Source organism: Leucopleurus acutus (genome assembly GCF_964270905.1).
Source record: "Leucopleurus acutus genome assembly, chromosome: 13".
Lineage (NCBI taxonomy): Eukaryota > Metazoa > Chordata > Mammalia > Artiodactyla > Delphinidae > Leucopleurus > Leucopleurus acutus.
This window is the reverse complement of record NC_139155.1, coordinates 65,110,744-65,133,277: the sequence shown is the minus strand read 5'-3', so window position 1 is coordinate 65,133,277 and position 22,534 is coordinate 65,110,744. Positions and strand designations below refer to the sequence as shown.

At 65.2% G+C, this 22,534-nt stretch overlaps 1 protein-coding gene and 1 long non-coding RNA gene across 2 annotated transcripts in view; one reads left to right on the top strand and one right to left on the bottom strand.

Annotated features, from left to right (window-relative positions):
* CABIN1 (calcineurin binding protein 1) overlaps window positions 1–22,534 on the bottom strand; it is a 97,954-nt gene that overhangs the window by 388 nt on the left and 75,032 nt on the right. The window contains exons 30-36 of the mRNA XM_082852872.1: window positions 11,303–11,466; window positions 10,324–10,420; window positions 8,889–9,563; window positions 7,857–7,931; window positions 5,136–5,418; window positions 1,946–2,110; window positions 36–262 (exon numbers count right to left, since the gene is read on the bottom strand). Coding sequence (XP_082708998.1) covers window positions 36–262; window positions 1,946–2,110; window positions 5,136–5,418; window positions 7,857–7,931; window positions 8,889–9,563; window positions 10,324–10,420; window positions 11,303–11,466 — 1,686 coding nt within the window. The remainder of the gene's footprint in view (window positions 1–35; window positions 263–1,945; window positions 2,111–5,135; window positions 5,419–7,856; window positions 7,932–8,888; window positions 9,564–10,323; window positions 10,421–11,302; window positions 11,467–22,534) is intronic.
* On the top strand, window positions 18,160–22,201 carry LOC309970389. The gene is made up of 3 exons (XR_014326686.1): window positions 18,160–18,237; window positions 21,815–21,869; window positions 22,103–22,201. It is a non-coding gene; the product is annotated as an uncharacterized lncRNA (long non-coding RNA).

Here is a 22,534-nt window from a genome sequence, read left to right as displayed (position 1 = left end):
CCCAGCCCTGTGTCCCACCCAGGACCTGCAGTCACCTTCAGCTTCTGTTTGGTCTCCTCTGAGATGCTGCCTTTGGGCGAGAGCAGGGTCGGGGTGGGCGGCGTGACGGTGATCTCAGGGGGGAACTTGGTGGTGGCCGAGGGGATGACCAGCTTTGGCATGTTGGGCAGGAGGCGTGATTTGGCCCGGCTGGGCTCAGCCTTGCCCGGGTGGCCCTCGGGTGGCTGGGCACTCCCACCACTGGGCACCTTGGAGCTGGCAACTGTGGGGTGGACCCAGTGGACTGAGCCGGGCTCTCGGCCTCCCGGGCCTGCCTGCCCCTCCCTTGCTTGGGGCTCATCCCCCGCAAACTCTGCACCACAGAGCCACCAAGACGCCTCCTCTGGCAGCGTCAGACCGCCCTACCCTCTCTCTTTAGGCCTGTGCTGGTTGCCAGGCTCCCAGGCCTCCTCCTGTCTCTCTGCCTCCCCGAGGGCCTGGCTCTGGCTCTGGGCTGTGGGGCACCCCCAAAAGCACAGTGTTCACTGGGTGCCCAAGGCTGGGACACGGGCAAGCCCTGCACCTCCCAGGCATGCATGTGAGCTCTCAGACCATCCTAGTGAGGCAGGAGATAGACGAGCCCCCAGGGCGAACAGCTGGAGTTCGCTCCCCGTGGACAGATACTCCGAGATGAAAATAGCAGGACAATTGAGAAAGGAGGCTGGGCCCTGCCCAGATGAGGAATACAGGCCACATATTCCTCATTCTCAAGTCAAAGAGACCTTCCTGACTAGAAAGCTCCTTGGAGGTCAAAAGGGGAGTGATGCCCACTACCCATCTAGGTCTCTTCCCTAGAATCCATCTTGGCTGAGAGGCACGCACACAGGGGAGGATCCCGAGATACACCAAATACGGACTTGGAACCAGGCAAATCAAGATGATTGGCCAAAGGAAACCCGGAAGAAATGCCCCATGTGATTCAAACTAGCAGGAGGGCGCCACTCTCTCTCTGAGCCCACCTGTGTGTCTATCCACATGTACTGTACACTTTTTCCTCCTAATAAACACTTCACTTGTTTCACTACTTTCCGTCTTTATGGGAATTCTTTTCTGCAAAGCCGATAGGGCCGGGGCCTTGTCACTAACCACTGGCCTAGTGGCTAGGGTTCAGCGCTCTCACTGGCCGGCAACCAAAACCCTGCTTCGAGCGGCTGCAGGCCGAGGCCACCTGAGATCACTAGGACACACATTCTATTGGTCATTCCCGCCACAGGGAGGATGCTGGGGCTCAGGGCCGGCCACTCAGCCAGCATCCACTTTCCCCTCGCGCCTCAGGATGAGCCGGAGCTGGGAGGCAGCAGTGTGGGCTGGCAGCCTCCGGGAGCCGCAGCCTGGCTGGTGTCCACATTCTTCCGCTGCTCCATGGCTTTAAAAGGAGCGGGGCTCACTCAGCCCCCATGCCCGACTCCCTCGGGCTGGCACCAAGCCCTGCTGTCCTGAGTGGGGTCTGCGAGAGGCCCCAGCCCTGAGGAGTCCCCGAGGGGCCTGGCTGGTGGGAACGGGCTGTGACTCAGACACAGACACGGACACAGACATGACATGGATGCCCATCTGGCTCCGCCCAACCCGGCCGGCCCTCTGCCCACCCCTGCCTCCTCCCCGCCCCACGCCTGCCCCTCCCATGGACCCATCTGGGCACAGGCACCCCTCCCTCTCGGCTAGGCCACCTTGGCCTGGGCTCAGCACCTCCCGAGCTATTCCCCTCTGTGAGGCGGGAGTGCGGGTGGGGGTGGGGGGGTCTCGGGCCCTTCCCTCCCCCGAGGAAGCTCTCCAGCCAGGCCTTCCCTGCCTGGCCTGCCTTTCTTGTCTACCTCACCCCCAGGCCCACTCCAGGCCCCTCTGTCGAGAAGCACCCGCTGACTGCTGGCCCTGGGGGCCGTGATGGGCTGCTCCCGACTGGCCTTACCCTGGCTGCAGGTGGGCTCAGCGCCTGTCCGGGGGACCGCCTCTGCTGGCCAGCAGTGCGGCTCTGCTGGAGGGCCCTCGGGGGCCGTCTTCACCTGCTCGCTGCACCGCGGCTCCTGGGGCAGGAAGCCCGTGCCCTCTGCCCCTCCTGCCAGCTCTTCTTCCTCTGTGGAGACACAGCACGGCTATGGGTGACATGCCCCCCACCCTTGGGATAGGGGCCTCCACCTCCACCATGGCCGCGCAGGGGCTCCGCTGGAACAATCGCCCAGGTGGGGCCAGGCTGCTACCAGCAGGAAACCGCTCACCCCTGTGGACATGCTATGAACCTGACACAGCGGGGGCCCCACCCCAGCTCACAGGAGTGGCCACTGGAACCGAACAATCCAGCTAAGGACAAAGTAGATGGAGCGGTGGCGGGCCTGGCGCCCTCCTGCCAGGCCACACCTTCCAGGCGTGAGGAGGGGGCTGTGAATCAGCCTCCGTGGTGCCAGGTGGTCAGTCGGCACAGGGGCGCCTGCCCCCAGGGACCCCGGGACGTCCGGCCCCTTTGCACTCCCATTCCTCCTCCTTCCCCTTGAGGCCCGGACTCTCCTGCCACGCCGGCCATGACCCCAACACCCAGCCGCTCCCCACTTGCGGTGACACTGGCCCCTCCCTGGCTGGGCACGGGGACAGATGGGCTTCCTGCCTGTTGGCTCCAGTCCTGGAGGACAGCACCTGCCCTGCTGCCTGGCCGCAAGCCACGCCCTCCCTTCTCGGTTCTGACTGCCCGGCAGTCAGGGTCACAGTCTCTTCGTTCCCAGGGTCCAGCACCACACGCTGCCACAGGCAGGGATGAGCCCCTCGGAGGCTCCAGAGCTGCCCTCCTGGGCCCCGCGGAGCAGGTGGAGCAGCAGGAATCCTGTGGCCCCGTGGCAGGAATGGGTCACTGCACCGGGCACGCACCCACGATGTGATGCAGGCCCGGTGGCTGTCTGGTCCAGGGCCTTCCATAGGTGGCAAAGCCCTGCCTGGCTGGGCCCAACACTGAGGGCCTGGCCGAGCGACCTGGAGCGGCTGCTTGGGTTAGGGGAGCGGGCAGGGGGCTACCTTGCTGTGAGCAGTCTACAGGCCAGGCTGGCAGGAAGCGAAGTCTGCCCTCAGGGGGCAGGTATCAGTCCCTCCTGCCCCCAGGGCACGGTCCGGCCTCCCTTCTTGATGGGTGGCCAGAGGAGGAGGGACACTCGAGGCAGGGAAGTCCAGCAGAGACTCAAGCACGTGGAGAGGTGCTTCCTAGGCCAGGCGGCCCTGTGAGGAGGACCACGGCGGGGTGGTGGGGGTACCAACGGGGAGGGGACCTGCCTGGTGCCTCAGCCTTCAGGGAAGAGCTATCTGGGGCTCCCCGAGCCCCCAGGCCTCAGGCTCTGTGGAAGCAGGGGGACGGGCTGGAATCCTGAGCCATCGGGGCAACTCTCCCTGCTCCCTAGGCAGACTCACAGCCTGGCCGCTGAGTCCCCAAGGCCCAGTGTCCTGGAGGCGCCCCTGACCCAGGTTCAGACTCTCCCTGGCTTCTCGACTGGCACGAGGCCGGCACTGTGGCCCCCTCAACCCCGTCCAGCGGGCGGCACCCTGCACAGACAGGTGCTCCCTGCCCTGAGTCCTGACCCAGCTGGTCCCACGGCCTGGAGCCCCCACTCCCCACCCCTGGAGCCCTGACCACCTCAGCAAGAGGGACCCTCAATCACTCATGGGCCAGGCACCATCAGCAGGAAATCCGGTCCTGGCCTGTGGTGGGCAGACACCCAAGGAGACAGGGAGGTGAGCAGACGGGGGCAGCGATGGGCAGTGTCAGGGCCCCTCTTGGGGGACGCACAGTGGAGGAACTGAGGCCTCTAGCTGGCGAGAACCTGAGGCCACCAACAACCTGAGAGCGCCCAGGGGACCAGCTGATGACCTGACGCCCCCGAAGTTCTGATCCTCTGGGGCAGGAGTCAGGCGGGGGCGGCGACAGGCCAAGGGACGGCAGCCAGGTCTTCGTGGAGTGAGTGGCTTCCCCAGGCCGTGGACGGTCATTGCCGCCACCCTGTGAAGTCACCCCCAGCAGAACCCGCCTGTAGGGCCGTGCTCACCGTCTGCCACCGTTGCTCTGCTGGGTGTGGACAGCGAGACACATGGGACAGCAGAGAGGAGGGGACGCCCAGGCCACTGGGTGGAGCTGCACCTGTGGCCCTTCGGCCTCAGAGGCTCCTCCCTAAACCCTCGGCTGCAGGGGCTACCTCAGGGGAGGTGACCATCTCAGGCCGCGGTCAGCACCGCTCTGACTGGCTGGGTAGAGGGTCCCTGCACTTCCCCACCTTCAGAGCAAACTAGGGACCCATGAGGTTGGGGGCCTGGGCCCTCAGCCTCCATCTGAGCAGAGCAGCCTGTGGGAGCAGCGCTCCTGGTCACGGCTAACCGGGCTTCCAGGTCTGGCTCCAGCCAGGCACTCCTGCTAGGGCTGACTGTCCCCTTGTTCAGATGGGTCAGGAAATGACATGGCCGAGCCTGCATGGCGGACAGTAGCACCCCAGCTGTGGCCCTCCACGTCGATGGCTCCTGGTGGACAGGTGAGCCTGGCCTTCGGGGACGAGCAGGGATGTGCGGGCAGGTGGGAGCCCGGCCCCGGGTCCGCGGAGCAGGGAGGGAGAGGTGCAGGGTGTGTGCGCGTGTGTGTGTTTGTCCTGAAGCGTCTGCCCTCCCTGGTCTGCTGGCTGCCCCCGCCCGTGGGCTGCCGTTCCCATTCCCAGTGGCATCTAGATTTGGAAGGAACTGGGGCTCCCTCCTGCCGACAGAGCCCCCAGCCCCATCCTTCCGCAGCCCCCGCCTCAGCCTGGCCGGCTTCCGTCTGCCTCGCCCCGGGGGCGCAGGGGCTGGGCAGGTCTGCCCCACAGCCCAGCAGGCACCCAGGACTGCTCACAGGCCTGAGAGGTCTCGTGTGCACTGGGGTCAGGACCTCCTCCCCACTCCTGAATCCTCGTGGGAGGAGAAACATGGTGAGGTGGGTGCCATGAGGGTGGGGTGGGGTGGAGACAGCTTCTCAGGGATCACCAGGCTGGAGGCGCCCACACTCTCCATGCAACGAGCAGGACTTGCCGCTGGCTGGCAAAGGGGTCTGGGCCCTGCTCTGGCCCAGCCGGGCCTCACCACCAGGTGAAGGGGATGGGACTCACCTGGGCCCGAAGAGGACATGCTGGGGGTGGCCTCGGGCCTGTGTGGCCGTGGGGGCCCGGGATCCTTGGACGGGTCTGGGGTAGAGCCTGACGCCGAGGGAGGACAGGTGACAACAGCCGGGGCGGCAGCCTGCGCAGGACGAGGCTTGGTGTGGCTATCGCTGGGCCGCTGCGGGGTGTCCGTCGGCGTGGGGTCGGGGGCTGCAGGGGCCACAGCTGTAGGGAAGAAGTTCTCTCGGCTGTCCTTAGGGTGCTTTGGGGTGGTGGGTGTGTCCCCTGCAGCCTGGGAGGACAAAGGGGAGGTGAGGGAGGCCAGCTGGGCAGGCCTGAGTCCACGCTATCCCCCAGGACGCCTGTCATGGTGCCCCGCTCTGGGCCCCAATGCTAGCAGGGAGGCCCACTCTGCCAACTCGGGACACCGCTGGGGGCCCAGAGTCCGTCCCTAGGAGAACTTCCAGGCCACGCTGGCAGGGGCTCCGTGGAGGGGCATCAGGCTGGCCGGGATCTTCACCCTCCCACTCCTGGGTGCCAGCCTGGGAGGAACATGCCAGTCATGACCCGGGGCACAGGCTGGTGGCCCCCTCCAAGACTGACTGCAGTATGGGAGGTCAGTCTTGGAGGGCGACTTCCCAAGGCCACTGGTGGAGGGGTCCTGAGACAGCCGGGATGACACCGCCAGAGTCAGCTCCTGGGCTTTGTGCAGCCCCAAAGCCACAGCACCCGAGGCGGCCCCAAGCGTGGCCCCTGCCGGCAGCCTGGCCTCGGCTGCCCCGTGGTTCCCCCACCACAGGCCGTCGGTTCTCAGGGAGCCGGGCCCTTCAGGACCTCCCCATCCTTGTGCACACGGTTCCCTCTGCCGCTAGGCCTTTTCCACTTTGCACCTGAAGCCCACTCCCCAGGCGGTGCGAGGGCCACGGCTCCCTGAGAGCAGCTGCGAGGTGGGGCAGGGGCTCCGCGCGGCCTCTGGCAGCAGAGCTGAGGGCTGCACCCCAGTGCCTGAGCCACACCCCAGCCTCACCATACTTGGAGCCAGCCCACACCAGGGCCGTGGGGACCCCTGCCCGGGGCTGCGAGTGCGGGAGCCTCACGCCTGCTGGGAGCACGCCCCATCCCCAGCTTCACGAGGTGCGGTCAGCCCGGCGACTCTGCTGTGCAGTGAGTGTCTGGGATGAGCCCAGACCTCCAGTGGGAGGGTGGGCAGGACAGAACCTGTCTGTTGTGGGCAGACACATGGGGAAGGTGGGTGCTGTGTCCCTATCTTGCGGGAGCCACGGGTGATGGCACTCAGCCTCTAGTTATGTCCCGAGCACCCTCCTGGCATGTGCCGGGCTGCGTGGCAACTCGGAAATGCCTCCAGCAAAATGGACACAAAATGGGTGGGAGCAGTGGCTCCCAGGGCCACGGCCGCCTCCCCCGCAGCACTGGCCAGAGGCGGGTCCAGGACAGCTGTGACCGACATGGTTGTCATCCCTGAGGTCGCTTCCTAGGCTCCTCTGACAGGCCAGGTCCCAGCTGGGTGCTGGTCCTCCGTGGGCCTCCATCTCCCCATGTCCCCTCCTTGCCCTTGGCTCCTGCCAACTGCGCACCCCCTTTCACCTCAGACCAGAGACCAGTTAAGGGGGAAGCTGTCTGGGGGTTTCCTGTGTGGTTCTATCATTTCAAGCACCTTAAAAGTCTGCATCAGAAACAGCCCTCCTTTCTCTGGAGTGATCACTGCCCACCTGCCCCAGTCTGGGTGGGTGGAGGAGGCAGGAGGGGGACCCCTGGGCCCGACCCTGCTCTGGGGCACTGGGCAGTCATTTCTGTCCCACAGAGCAGAGGTTGTGACAAGGTGGCTGCACTGTGAACTCTGCTGCCTTGGCAATAGCAGGGCGGTGGGGACTGCCGGCAGGGGGACACCTGCCTCCAGGGATTCCTGCCCTCAGCTGGGGGTCTGGCCCTCCTATGTGGCCCACAGCCCACTTGGTGAAGGTTGAACCCCTGGGCTTCCTCAGACCCAGAACCCCGGTGGGGCAGTGGCCCGATGCCCCACTCCACTGAGAAAAAGCCCATCTGGACACCGAGGGACAGCCAGCCGCTGAGGGACTAGGACACGACTCCCCAGCTGCAGCTGGAAGCCCACTGCCCTGAGCTCCTGCCTCTGGACTCCCTCATGACACCCTTCCCCAGGGGGCCCAAGGAAGAGTGATGACTGGGAAGGCCGGGCCTGCTGCTGGGGCAGGGCAGTCAGGCCACCCCTGGGGACAAAGAGGCCGCACCTACCCAAATGGCACGTACCTGCTCTTTGACCTAGTGACCTGGCCCGGGATCATCCCCACCTGTGGCTCACCTGACCTGGCCCCTGCCCCAGCCCACCCTCTCCACCCAACAGCAGGGAGTCTTCCCAAAACACGATGCTGGACAAACACCAGGACCCCCGCCCACCCTGCTCCTATCAGCCCCGTATCCCAGCTCCACCTCTGTGCGGAGGAGCAACCTTTCCAGTTGAAGTCGACTAAGTAGGGAACATCCTCCCTGTTTAGAGAAAAGGTGCGGGGGTGAGGGGACCTTTGTGTCACACGCCCAGTCAGAGCTGGGGTCTGGTGCACCCCCAGGCGGGTTGTCAGGGGCTCCTTCAGGGCCTGAGGCTCAGCTGCCCATCTCCCCTGGGCCCACCTGACCAGCCTGCAGCCCGGGGCGGGCTCTGCACGACGAGGCTGGCACAGGCAGGGTCACGCTTACCTGTCTCTGGGCGGCGGCACCAAGGTGGACCTGACAGAACTTCACGGCCTGCTCCAGGGCAGCCTCCTCGTCCACCTGAGCAAGGAGATGCCCAAGGTCAGAGGGCAGGGGCCTCGGTGGCCAGCCTTCCCCCGGCCCCTGGTGTTTGAGGACAGCTCCCAGGGTGAGCCCTCCCACTGCTGCTCCCCCCAGGACCCCAGCCCTGTCTCCCAGGCCCATCTGCCAGGGGCACCGCTCTGGGCCCAGATGGCCAAGCCACGTTCATGTCTGTGGCTGTGCTATTTCATCCTCGGGGGCTGAGGCTGGCAGACTCTGAGCCAGAACCTGCCCCTCATGGGGGCGATGAGGCCGGAGAGACCTGGGGGTCGCCCGGGATGAGCAGCAGACAGGGCATGAGGGAGACAGCCAGGCTGGAGTGGCGAAAGGGCCCGCCCTCACCAGCAGGGAATGCAGGGCTTTTTTTCTAGTTTATCAGCAACAAAAAAAGTTACTGCTGGGTGCTTGTGAGGTGGTGATAAGACAGTCACACTCACAAGCTGCAGTGCAAATTAACACAAGTTAAAAGGAAAACAGTGTATCAAGATGGTCACCCTGTATGAACCAGTCACAGTGCAGGGTTCTTCCTGTGGAAAGAACCTATTTTTCTCTAGATAGAGAAAAAAACGTGTGCCTAATGGAGTTTTTTTTAAAAGAAACAGAATGAGAAGGGCTCCTCCACTGCAGCCCCTCCTCGGGGGCCCCGACTCCCTGTGCCAGACTTGACAAGATTTCTGCAAAGCGGCTTCCTTTCCTTTATGGGTGAATGTAAACATTTAAAAGCATGTTGTTTTCCTTTTGCTTTTTGGTATACGTTTCCCCAGCTTTACTAACGTTTAGTTGACAAATAAAATTGTAACATATCTGAACCTATCTCGTGCTCACAGTAGACAACCTCAGAGGTGACCAGGAATGACTCTGAAAGCCCACCCCGGGCGGCCTGGCCGTGATCACGCTTGGGAACAGAGCCGCCAGGCCCGCCCCAAGGCCACCCACCTGCCTGATGAGCATGTAGCTCTCGGACATGATCCTCTCGATGCGGCCCAGGTCATAGGCCACGCCCTTCTGGCCCTGCTGCCACACTCGGTAGGCGTCCAGCAGGAGGGTCTTGCCGGACTCTGTGTCCTCCAGGAGCTTCCTCTTGCGGCTAGGCCGTGGAGGTGCCTCCTCGGGGTGGCTGCCTGTCCTGGGTCCAGGGGTGGCGGCCGGGGCGGCGGCGGCGGCTGGTGGGGCCGGTGTGGGCGGGCTGGGCTGCTGCCGGGCGCTGATGCTCAGCTCCTCCAGGGACAGCTCGGCTGGCCGGCTCTCGGGGCCCCAGTCTCTTGGGGGGCGGCCTGGCTGCAGGGGTGGCGCCCGCTCCGAGTCTGAGCCACGGGTGGCGGCCTCCCCCGTGTCCATGGGCTCTGTGGGGCCTGCCCGGGGGCTCTCATTGTCCTTCCGCTCCCCGCCCTGGTCTGCACCATCTCCTGCGTCCACAGCCACAGGCCGGTGGTTGTGGGGGCCTGCTTTGCCCCCTGGCTCGGCCCCTGGCCCTGAGCCATCAGCCAGAGGAGGCTTCTTGGGGTGCGGGAGGCCTTCCTGGCCACCCTCAGGACTGGCCTTGTGGGAGACGTCGGTGGTCATCCTGGCTCCAGGGAAGCCACAGGCCTTGGGCCCTGGGCGTTCTGACCCCTGTGAGGAAACCAATGGTAAGACTCAGTGTGTCTGGTGTTTCTGCCACAAGAAAGCACCCTTGGGTGCCAGGTTTGCCCACCCACCACGGCCACTCAGGCTCTGCCCATCTGCCCGCTGGCCAGGGCTGGGTCTGGAGAACTGCCTGGGAAGGCCCTCCCGACTCTGAAGCTCCGGCCTTGACGGGGGCTGATGAGGCCTTGGAGATGGCTCTGCTCTTGAGGACCAGCTGGCCCTCGCCAAATGGCTTCTCTATGTGCGGGCGCCTCGCGGGGAAGTGACCTGCCAGGGCCACCAAGCGTGCTCACTGCAGAGCCGAGTCCACCCTGAGCCCCTGCACCAGGGCCCAGCCAGTTCTGCTGGGCAGCGGGGCATTGTAGCCAGATGGCCCTGGCTCCCAGCGGCCCCGCCTGCTAGGCTGGTGACCAGCCTCCGGGCCCTCAGGGTACCCAGCTGTGACGAGGGACCGTGTGTGCACCAGCTCCTGGGGGCTGGCGGGTGAGGGTGCGGGGCCACTGGCTTTGCCATCTGCTCCACTGTGAGAGCTGTTGTCTCCTGAGCTGGTCCTGCCGGGCGGGGCTGCCTCAGGAGCCTCACCACCTTCCTCACCAACCACGAGCTCACTTTAGCCAAGCGCGTCAGTGCCTCACACGAGGTGATTGCGAGGTCGTCTGTGAACTGACCTTCCCACCTGGGGAGGCAGGTGAGTACTGCCCACAGGTGGGGGTGTGGGGACCTGCCCAGGGTGGGCGGGGTGTACCTCCGAGAGCTCACTCAGTGTGTCCTCCAGCACCTTCACAGTGAGGACGAAGGCCCGCTGAGCCAGGACCTGGCGGTCGGCATCTCGCAGATACTTCCTGCAGGCATGCGGGGGTGGCCAGAGCATCAGAGCTGGATGGCGGCCCGTGCCCCTCCGAGTCCCACCCGCCTGGGGTCTGCTCCCCAGAAGTGTTCCCCGAGCCTCCTCCTCCTCGCCCAGCACTGTGTCCTGGGCCCCCCTGAGCTGGGCTGTGAGCCCCGGGGCGGGGCGGGGCAGGCCAGGCTCAGTGAGCTTGGGGGCCCCCGGCTTCTCTCCCACAAGCCCATCTCCAGGGAGCTTCAGGCCCCTGCTGAAGCCCCCACCCTAGCCCCTGGCACGGCACAGGTGAGTGAGACAGCGGAGAGGTGAGGCATGGTGCTGGCAGCAGGAGGCCTTGCAGCCGGGCCACTCCACGTCTGAACTGTGTCTCTCCTGGGACCCCCCTCCCCCCAACCACTGCAAGTGGGGGCTATCCCTCAGTCCTATCTGTCCCAAGAGGTCTCTGGTTACCTCTGAAGCCCAGGCCCCCTGTGGCTCGGCCCACTATTACTGGCCTTCACCTGGGAACCCTGGCTGTCATTTGGACACCTGTTGTCCCCACGAGCTGACAGCATCCCCAGGCGCCCCGAGCTGGGGGAAGCAGAAGGGCTAGCTTGTCCAGAGTCTCAGTGGGGAAACCAAACCCAGTGGGGAGAGCCCGTGCTTGCCCCGGGGAGTCTGGGGCAGGGGCGCTGGTGTTTGGTTTCCAGACAGCGGGACAGAGAGGGCCTTGAGGAGAAGGACTGGGCTGGGCTCCCTGCTCGTGTAGACGCCCCAGGCAGACGGGGCCGAGCGGCTCCAGGCAGTACGTGCTTGTGCTCTGAGCCACGGCAGTGTCAGCCGCCGCCGCAGGGCTGACCGCACGCTGGACTGGGCCGGCCGGCCGGGCGGCTGCACTCACTTGCCCTGGTCCGGGGTCCGCTGCAGCATGGAGGAGACCTTCAGCAGGGTGCTGTGGTCCCGGAGCTGGGCCAGCACCTTGAGCAGCAGCACAATGGAGCGGTTCATGTGCCAGGCAAAGCTGCCCGGCCGGTCGATCTCGTCCACGGGGATCCGCCAGATGCCCTGCGGGATGGACGCGGCGGGCATGAGAGGAGGGCCGCTGCGACCAGAGCCTGCCCTGGGGCCCAAGGGGACGGGAGTACGGCCCCCCACCTGCTTCCTCCCACAGATGGGGGGCAAGGACGCGTGCATAGTTCTGCACCCTCCTCTTCTGAAAGGCTGCACGGCCTCCGTTTACTTGATCGGCTCCCACGGGAAGCAAACGGGTTGCGCCTGGTCAAATGGCAGGACTGGGAGAAGCCGGGGCCTACGTGTCTCCTGCACAGATGCTGACTTAGCGTGGGACCTGTTCCTAGAGGGAAACTCTAGGAACTCGTGAGGCCGAGGGTCAAAAGGTGCCGCCGTACCACGGCAGCTGTGCTGGCCAGACAGGCCCAGGCCTGGGCCCCACCCACGGCTCTCCCTCCAGCAGCGGCCAGAGACTCGCAGGCCTGCCGAAAATGACCAGCAGCTCCCAGGATGCCGGGTTCCCTCAACACACCTTTGCCAGCACTTTGCTCTGGCTGGGATCCCCTCCCCACTTCCCCCCTGGCTAACTCCACTGTCTGACGGCTGAGCGGGGGCAGGACTGGCTCTGGGGAGCCCCACTGCCATCTCCCCCCCGGCCATGCTTAGCCCACCGCTGCACCCGGCACCCTGCCTATCACCAGCCCCAAGGTCTGGTTCCCTGAGGTGCCCCCCCACCAGCATGGGGTCTGACACCCGCTCAGACCCAGTCAAGGTGAGGTGAAGCCCAGGATGGCTGAGGGAGAGAATGACAAGTGAACAGAAGCTCACACCACTGAGCCATATCTCCGGGGCAGGTTCCCAGATGGGTCCCTGCAACTGACCCCTGGAGAAACTCCTGCCCAGGAAGGACAGAGCCGTGAGCGCCGCCGCCTCTCCAATGTGCGGCCCACGGCAGGGAGTCCAGGCAGAGCCCCTCTCAAGGCCCTATTCCCGTGGGAGCTGGAGGACGGTCCACGGCACCCTCCCTGCTCCAGCAGCCCTGGGAAGGAAGCCAGAGCCCCTCCAGGCCTGAGCCATTTGGGCAAGAGAGGAGCTTGAGGGCTTCCCTGGTGGTGCAGTGGTTAAGAATCTGCTGCCAATGCAGGGGACACGGGTTCGAGCCCTGGTCCAGGAAGATCCCACAGGCTGCAGAGCAACTAAGCCCATGCGCCACAACTACTGAGCCTGCGCGCTCTAGAGCCCATGCTCCGCAACAAGAGAAGCCACTGCAATGAGAAGCCCATGCGCTACAACGAATAGTAGCCCCAGCTCGCCGCAACTAGAGAAAGCCCGTGCACAGCAACAAAGACCCATCGCGGCCAATAAATAAATAAATGTATAAAAAAAAGAAAAAAAAGAGAGAAGCTTGAAACCCTCAGGGCTGAGTCCCCGCAGCCTGCACGCCTGCTCCCCGGGCTCACAGTGGACACGGAGGGCCCGCCCGGGCAGGCTGGGCCCCCGTCCAGACAAAACCGGGGGCCCGAGGCCACCCTCTCCTGTGGCACTAACACCAATGCTGCATCTCCTACTGGGCGGGCGTGGCTTCTGCAGCAGTTTGGGGAAAGCTGCCACTGGAGAGGACGAGGGACAGCCAGAGTGGCCCAGGCACCCCGCCCCCAGGTGTGATGGCAGTGGCCAGGAGGGTGCCAGGCCCAGCAGTATAAGACCAAGGAAGGGCCCGCCCCACCAAGGCACTTCAGACATCACCGTGGTCCCCACTACAGCCTGCAAGGGGCGGTGACACAAGGCATCTACCTGTTTTTTTTTTTCCCCTTGGGGTGAGGGTGCCAAAACGAGCCGAGGCACACGCTGAGAAACTCCCTGGAGGGCACCGTGTCCCTCCCTTCCCCTGCCACAGTGGGCTAGCCTCCTGCCACTGCCAGCCCACTGGGAATCGCCAGGCAATGCCTCAATGAAGACAATTTCCGGGCGACACTGAGAGGGGTCTGCCTGCCACCTGCCCTGTCACACGGAGGCCGTACCCGCTGCCCGGCTCACCCTCTGGGACTGCTCTCCCCGCCTGGCACTGACGGTCTGGTGCATCACGATCACGGACGTTTCCAGGCAGACAGCTGGCTGAACCTGATTGCTGTGTAGGTGGGAAGCCTGGGCCAGCAAGGGGCAGCCCGCCCCCAGCCACACTGCTGGACAGCAGCCAGCCCGGAGGCATGGGGCCCCTCCCGCCTCAGCCACTGACTCAGTCTGCTGAGCAGCCCCTCCTCGGGCAGACGGGACACAGCCACCAGGACAGGTCCAGTTTGCATCCCTTCACACAAGAGTTCAGCAGCAGAGGCCCCCGTGCACCCACCCAGAGGGCACGTGTGCAGGCCCCAGGGAGGGCAGGGAGCACACTGGGACCGGGAAGAATGGGGGCAGCAGTGCGTGAGAGGAAGACTGGCTGCGCTGGGGGGCCTGAAGGACAGGCCAAAGCAGGATTCCAGCCAGCAGGAGCCACGCAGCAGGCAGCCCACAGGGAGAGTCCGGGACAGGGTGCCTCGAGGGAGGGAGGCAGCTCTGGTGCCAGGCGGGGCTGGGGGGCCACGACTCAGGCTTCCTCCTCACTGTGCCCTCCCCCAGACTCCCCTCTCCCAGGCGGCAGGCACTCCATCCTGGCAGGGATGCCGCCTGCTTGGAGAGCCGCGGGTGGTGCAGGGGGCGCAGCGGCAGCCTCAGAGCACTCAGAAATGCCAGGACTGTGCTCAGAGCTCACCCGTGTGCCAAGAGGCTCATCTGGAGTGTCCCAGCCGACCCTGCAGCCCATCAGAACGGCTCTGGGCTCCTGGCTGACAGATGAGGTCACCGAGACAGACTGCAACCACCTGAATAATGCATGGAGCCCCAGACTCTGGACTGAGTGCTTAATACCAGTTACCAAACCCTCCATGCAGCCCCAAGAGCCGGGCATCCTCCTGCTGCTCTTGAGGAAACCGAGCTGCAGCAGCTGAGCCCCACAGCAGGGCAGGCCAGGGGTCCTGGGAGCTGGGGTGGGTTGCCCTACTTGGGGACTCTTAAAGACGTCCCCGAGGGAGCTGACGCTGGGTCAGTGGCATGGTGGGGTACCATCGAACATGCCATCCACTTACAAGGGGGACTGTGAAGCAAGGCGAGGCCAGAGCCTGGGCAGAAGGGCCATGAGGTTTTGGCCTCTGGTCACCGCAGCCTCGGCAGGTGGTGCCCCAGGGAAGGGACGGAGAGCAGATGGCCCCACTGGCATGGAGCACTGCTCCTGGCTGCCAGGCCAAGGGCGTGCTCAGGCCCATGGCTCACGCTGTCTCCAGCACATTGTGGTCTTAGGACAGCTTCTTCCTGGAGGGGCAGGGGCTCCTTTCCCCCCAGATTCATGATTGGCCGGCCAGTCCACACCTCCTAACTGCCTCAGTGTGGGCCAGAAGGAGCGCCGGCTCCCTGCACCCCAGAGGGCTGCCGGCACAGCCTCTTCATCCAACCCGGGGCCAACTCTGAGCCTGGCAGATGGAGAGCAGAGATCCAGACACAGTTCTGGTTCGCATGGCAAACCCAACCACCCTCTGCTGGGCCACCACTTGGGCCATTCTCCACGGCATACTTCAGGGTCGTTCCAGGGCTCCCGGCCCCATGTGTCACCTTCACGGACCCCACCTTTCAGTCAAGGCTCCTCCACTCCAAGGGCCCAGGCGAAGGCTCCCCAGGAAAACAAGGGGTCGGGAAATGCCAGGGCAGGAAAGAAGGCCGAGAGAGGCACGGCCCAGTCGGGCTCCACTCCATCCGAGCCACACTCAGCCCCGCTGCCAGGCTTGTCTGGGAGGGGATGAGGCTCAGGCCATGGGGGCTGGGCGGAGACTCGGATTCGTCCTATGCCCACACCAGCAAGGACAGTCCGTGTGTGTAATCAAACCCGCCCAAGGCTGCCCAGTGACGCTGGGGTGGGACCAGGACACAGGGGCCAGACCCCTTTGTCCCCCACTCTCTGCGCCCTCCCTGAAGGCTCACAAAGAAACAAGAAGTCAGCAATATGACCTGTGACTTACAGACGTAGAAATGGGGGTGCAGAGAATTAGACAGTGACACCGAGTCACTTCAGTCTTCAGCCGGGGCCTTGGAAGCCCTGCCCTCAGAGGGACGGGGGAGCCAGCGCCCTCCCCAGCACCCTGAGGGCCTCAGAGCCTTGTGAGCAAGTCCCTGGGGCCCTGTCGTGGGAGTCTTCCCGGAATCCTGGGCTCCTCCCGCCGTCCCTTGCTGCCCCACCCACGGGACTCAGATGTGGCCCCTTCCCCACTGTGCTGCCACCGGGGTCGTGCCCAGCCGGGGCACCAGGTGTGGCTCAAACAGAAGGACAGAGGAGAAAGTAACGACAGCCAGGCGCGCCCAGAAAGGCCGAGAAGAAGCTGCGCCTAGGGGCCTCAGGTAGGAAGAGAGGAGGGAAAGGCGATAGGGGACCCACAGCAGGCCAGAGGGCGGAAGAGGTAGAAGCAGGCGGCTGGGCAGGCAACCCAGAAGGGCCTGTGTCTGCTCGGTGCCTTCCCAGGCCCAGCCCAGCCTGAGCAAGGGCTGCCACAGGGTGGTGTCAAGGGCCGACCTAGCTCTCGTGGGCAGCAGCCAGTCCTGAGGGCCTGAATCCTGTCGCGCGGCCCCCCCAGCCTCTGAGCTGCCGCCGGTGGGCAGGCAGGAGGGGCTGAGCCTCTCTTGCTTCCTGGCCCCTCCATGCCCTGAATAGAGCTGGCCTTCTGGGGGGCCACCAGGCAGGCCTGCACACCCTCCACGAAAGGAATGTTCCCGGTCAAGACCACAAACGCTGGTCCCAAGTCCCCACAACCTTGGTGCAGCTCTCGGGCGGCTCTGAGGGAGTTGCCAGCGCTGCATCTGAGCCAAGGCCTGGTCAAGCCTGGGGGAGTCTGCGCCCCAGATGGAGCCCCTGCAGGCGCTAGGGAGGCCCCTGGGTCCCCCAGGGCGGCTCAGCCTGGCAACTGCACAGAAAGCCAAGTGCATCCCAGGGACTGGGGGATCACACGGATGGGTCAGGCATACCCCCAAAGGGGTCCATGCTGGTGGGATAGGCAGACACAGATGGCTGCCATCCAGGGCGAGGGGACAGACGAGAGATTGGAATAAGAAAAAAGGAGCTAAGAGAGCAAGAACTTTGGGGAGGGGGTTGTACAGGAAAAGCCAGGGAGGAAGCCAGAAAGGAGCAGGAACCGGAGGAAGAGGGAGGGGAGCCCCTGCCAAGTGAGGGGAGATGGGCAGCCCCCTAGAGTCGACCTTGTGACCCAAGTGTCCTGAGCAGAAGGTACAGAGGAGCGTGAGTTCTTTCACCTTAATTTTTAACTCAGTAATGGAGCACGCGTATTTTCCTGCACCATCAAAAACTCCCCATCACTTAAAAGGACCCCAGTGCGTCGCCCGGCAGGTGTACCCTAACTCGCTCGGTCCCCTCCTGGGTGACATTTGGGGTGGAGTCTTCAGGATCATTAGGAAGAATGTCGGCTGAACAGCCTTCCCCACAGAGCTTTTCTCCCTCTGCTCAGGCTGGACCCCTCCCCACAGAGGGGACAATGGTGGGCATGCAGCAGCGGGTGCTGTCCTGGAGGCCGTGCCTGAGCTCCTGATCTAAGATGCGGAGAGCGTCCCACCTGCCCAGGCCCTCCCAGCCCCCACCTGTCCCACGCCCACAGCATGACAGGTGAGCAAGGCCTCCCCACGGCCGCTCAGCCCAACATCCCTGTTCACAGAGAACACGATGCTGTGAGCACCCCAGGGAGAGCCCGCCTCCCGGACAGAGGGATTCCTGCAGCCCACCCCCTTGGCATGGGTGCAGCAGTGACTCAGCGCTCCGAGCAGGCGAGGCCAGGAGAGCCTGCTGGCATCCCACTCCGAGGAGCAGTGGGCTGGGGGCTGTAGGAGCAAGAGGGTGAGAGGGAGCCCCTCAGCAAGAAGGGGTGTCAGGGTAGGAGCTTAGGAGCCTTTTTTCCCAGAGAAGCATAAAAACTTTGTTTCCAGGACAGCTTCGGTGCCGCAGCCCAACCCTGAGCCGAGCAAAGAAAGCGTCGGTATCTTGACTGTGAGGCCTTGAGGTCAAGAGCAGCCCTGGGGAGAATACCGGCGCCCTCCACAGTCCTGGGGAGACACCTGTTACCTGTAAGCCCACGCAAACCTCCCAAGCAGCGAGACCACTCAGAGAAGGGTGGAGAGGGCAGGGCTGCATCTGGTGCCCATGAGTCCCTGGGGCCGACAGTACTCACAGGGCACCTTCCCAGCTTCTCCCACACATGACCCCACTTACACCTCCCCCGGAGAGACTAGTTCCAGGGCACACAGCCAACAGGGAGATGAGCTGGCAGCAGAACTCAGCCTACCCAGCTCTTCCCGCTCCGCCCTGCCTGCCCCCAAGTAGGGTGAACATCACAGACAGGCAGGCCAGCACGGCATCACCTCTCCCACCGCCGGCCCAGATGGCTCCATCACCTCCAGGAACTGCCCTGGTGGAGTCCTGAGGCCTTTGGGGCCAGGACTGCGTTTCCAGGTTGCCAGCTCCCCATCTTCCTGATGCCCTGCAGAGCTAAGGGCCCTGCACCTCCCACAGCAATCGGAGCCACCATCCCGCTCCAGGCCTTCGGTTAAGGGCGCGCCAGGGGCGGGCGAGGTTGAACACGCCTGGGGGCAGGAAGCCCTGCAGCCTCCTCTGCAAAACCATCAGAGCCACCTCTCTGGCCGCAGGGTTGCACAGAGGCCGCCAGGGGCGCCTTGGCCCTGCCCCCAGGAGCCGTCCAAGCTGGGCTGCGAAGGGAAAGGGATTCCCCGCGCCATCCACAGGTAACGAGTCCCCAGCGCAGGCAAGGGCTGGGGAAGCCTACAATTTGCCTGCGGCCGGTGCCCGCCCGTTTCCAGCCTCTTCTGCCAAATGAGATGTCGCACACGGGATCCCCAGAACTGCCAGGCCGTCCGTCCCCTCCCCCTCCGGGGAGAAGCAGAAATGACAAACAACCAAGAGCGCGGAGGCAGCCCACCGGCAACTCCGCCGGGCCCCCCTCGCCTCCGCGCCGAGCCCCTCCGCCCCCTCCCGCCCACTCTGCGGCGGGGCAGGGTCCCGGCCCAGCCCGGGGCTTGGAGTAGGCCAGGCGCTCGCCAAGCCCCGGCACCATCTTCCCACCCCCGCACGGCAGCTATTTATAGCCGGGGAAGCACCGCGCGGGGTGCCGCTGCCCACCCGCCGGCCGGCTCACCATCCCCGGTAGTGGCCCGCGCAGCTCCCGGTCCGCGCCGCCCGCCGCGAAGTTGCTGGGTCGGCGAGCTAGCGGCTTTCGCTTTCGCGGGGCCGGCGCAGCGCACACCCCCGCGCGCCCACTTGCGTCCCCGGCGGGTCGGCTGGGCTCGCCCCAGGCTCGCGGGCGGGCTTCTCCCCCGGGTCCCCCCGCCCCGGTCCGCCCGCCGCCCACCTGGCGCTGTGCGGGGACCCGGACAGGGGCAGGGGGCGCCGCGACCCCGCCGCCTGCCGACTTCCTCTGCCGCGGCGCCCGGGAAACCGCGGCCCGCGGGCTTCCTGCTGCGCCGGGCGGGCCGGGGGCCAGGCGGGGGGCGGCCGCGTGAGCCGGCCCGGAGGACTGAGCCAAAGCTCGGGAGAGCGCAGAGCCTGCGGGCAGAGGGGAGACACTGTCGCGGCCCGGCCCCCGGCCCCCGCCCCGGCCCCGGGCAAGTTCCTACCCGCCGGCTCCGCCGTGGCATCTGTGCAGGGAGCTAGGGCGGGCGCCGGGCCATGGCGCGGAGGCTCGCTCGCTCGCTGGCTCGGAGGGCCGGGGCGGGGCGGCGGGGCCGGACGGGGCGCGGGCGCTCGCTCGCTGTTCGGCCTGGAAGCGGGCCCAGCGGCACGGCTGACTTTGCCGGCAAACACTCGCGGGTTCCGGGCCGGGCCGCTGAGGGTACGGGGGGCACAGCCCTCACCGCGGGAGGCTGTGGGACCTGGCATCCCAGGCCGAGCCGGGTAGGGGCGGCCAGGAGTGCGGAAGGCAGGGCGACAGGGGCCAGCAACGCGCCGGGCTGGGGCTGTCCTCGCCCTGTACGGGGCAGCTCTGTGCGCGGGGCCGCTGGAGTTGTGCCCCGAGGGCGCGGTGCAGGGCAGAGGAGTGGGTGAGTGGGGGATGTCCTTGCTGACCCAGTGGGAGCTGGAGTGAAGCCTCTCCCAGGCCCATCCTCAGCGGGGAGGGCAGGACAGGGGCATCACGGCATCCCCTAGGGGGCTTTCCAGCTGGGAGGGGGCTCATTTTCCAGTTGGCTGTGAGGCCCCAAGAGCAGAAGACACTGCGGGGAGGGGTGGGGCTGGGCAGAAGCCAGGCAGGCTCAGGAGCCCCTCAGCCTCGGCATGTGGCAGCCCTGCAGAGGCCTGTGGGTGCCAGGAGCGGAACTGTGCACCTTCTGAAAGGAGTGGGCTCAGAGGGACGCCCCTGGCACCCACAGCCCCAGCGAGCACACAGCACCTTCCTCTCTGGCTTCCTGTGGAGCCGGCCGCCCTGGAGTTACCCACCAGCTCCTGGTTGCTTCTCCTGCCCCAGCTGAGGACAGGCTGAGCAAAGGCGCAGCCCCCCGGCCAGGCACCAGCCTCCCCACCATCCCTCCCCCACCTCAGCACCACGAGGGCCTGGCTCTTTCCTCCCTCCCCAAACACCCAGATGCCTCAGATCCACCAGGTCCCTATCCTGGTGACACTTGTCCTGGTGACATCTCCCCAAGCCAGATAGTTTCCACCTGTCCTGCCCCGGCTGGCTCCTGCCCACCAGCTTTCCCAGGCTTGCCACGTGCCCCCAGTCCAATCGGCCCAAGGCCAACCTTCGGCCAGGGGGCTGTGCACTCCCTGCCTGCCCTCCCTCCGGGGGGCGCAGAGGCAGTGGCTCACACTCCCTGGAGGATCAGGACTCTCTGTCTGGCCCTGGGCTCCCAGAGGCCACACAGCTGCAGGGAGACAGGCCACCTTGAGGCTATGCCCACTGGGCTGGGTCTCAGGCGAGGAGTGCTCCCGCCGCATGTCCTCAAGTCACAACAGCTGTTCACTGTCCACACTCATGTCGTCATGACACCCACACGTGGGGACAGGTTCAGAGTCACACAGCAGGAAGTCTAGTATGGCTGAGAGCCATCCCCAGGCCTGGCTGGCTCCAGAAGAGGTGGGGACACTCCCCCCAGCTGTCCCCAGGGCTAGAGCAGACATGGGACGCTCATGCCCTGCACAGGTCGAGTCAGACCCAGGGAGGCTGAAGATGTGTGTGGGCATCACATCTGGGCCAGAAAGAAACGGTGTGTGTGGAACGGGTAGTTCTCTGGAAACAGGCCCCTGTGTGCAGGAGGCCTCCCACACAGCTTGGAAGCAGCGGGTGGGGGCAGCCCGGGGCTCAGGGTCTTGCTGTCACAGCAGGAGGGAGGCCATGGTGGGCGAGGGGAGCTCAGGGGCTCTGGGGAGATGCCCCGGGCGAATGCTGGCACCTGAGGGCTCCACCTCCTTGGCCTGCTCCAGCACCACACGGCACCCTGCACCCCAGCCCTCTCCAGAGCCCCAAGAGATGGGCATCACCGTCTCTAGCTGCCAGGCCGCAGAACAAGGAAGTGGGGACCACCCTCCCTGACCCCCCAGGGGGAAACACTTCTGTGCACATGGGGATCCCCCCCGGGGCTTCATGCAACAGCACTGTGATAGCTGTGGGACTGGTGGGCCTGAGAACTTCTGGGGCCTGAGAAAACCTTGTGCCCCACCTGGCACTTGTCAGCACCCTATGCAGGTCCTAATCGCCCACAAAGCACTTGGACGTGCAGGACACAGCCCTCTGACTACTGCCCTGTAGAAACAGCTGTTCCCCACCTCAGGGCCACCCTGAGGGCCTAAGACGGTGGGAGCTCCTGCACCACTATGCCACCCTCGGGGCCACCCTGACCTTGCTCCCCCACGGCCAGCAGGAGCCCCCGTGAGCAGGGAGGGGCTGGTCTAACCTGTGAGCTGGCTGTTCGGGGTTAATCCTGGGGTGGGGGGCAGGTGTCCCTGGCCACCTTGCCTGGGTGCTGAAGGGTGTGCTCCAGCCTGCCCCTGGAGTCACCCTTGTCACTGGCCTAGTCACAGCGAGCGCCCCAGGACTGCCTGAGACTGGCAGGCTCCTGGGAGGAGGACTGATGCAGAGGGGGGTGCACGGCCCTGGGCTGAAGACAGGCCCAAGCACCTGAGAAGCCCCTTGACCTCAGGGCAGGATGAGCCCCACACTATCAGGGTGCCCCACTGCCTCTCCAAGGGACACCTAACCTTAATCCCCCAGAGCAAACTTCAACAATCGATCGTAAGAAGAAAACAAACATCTGAGGACATCACCTGATCCCCACGGGGGCTTTGCCTGACAGACCCCTCTCTCCACTCTAGCCCCAGGACCTGTGGGTGACCAAGAAGACAAGGAAGATGGTGGCAAGAGCAAGAGGTAATTGGCCCTGAGAGCCACCTCCCCCTGCCTTGGACCTTACTCGTTGACCTCTTCCAGATGGGGGACTGGGGGCCAGCAGGAGGAAGAGGTGGCCAGGGCTGAGCTGGGGAAGGAAACGGCCCAACACACAGGCCCCTTCCTGCCCTCGGCTCAGAGCCCAGGCCTTCCCCACATGGCCCTCACCCCGGGCAGCCTCACTGCCTACAGGACCCTGTCTTTCTTCTCTTCAGCCCTAAGGGAGAGGTTCTGGTCCAGCCCCGGTCAAGGGCCAGCCCTGGGAAGTCCTGACCTTCACATCCCCAGCCACCATCCACCCAGCACCCCTGGGCGGCCAGCGGGGAGGTAGGCAGGCCGGGGCTGCACCCGTGTCCACGCTGGGAAGTCGGGCGGCCAGCTTTCCTCTTGCGGCCCCCACCTGACTATCCCCGTTCATTCTCTGCTCTGCCACCATCTCTTAGGTGAAGCACTTGCACACCCGTCGGGGCTGCAGAGGGGGAGCTGTGAGCCCGGGAGCCCAGGGATGGCCGCCAAAGCCAGAAGGAGCCAGAGAAGGTGAGACTGGACGACTCCAGCCTTGTCTGTGTGAGTAGCCCCTGGCCTGAAGGTGGTCCACACTGTCTCCAGGCGTCTGTGTTGAGTGAGGAGCAGCAGAGGACAAACAG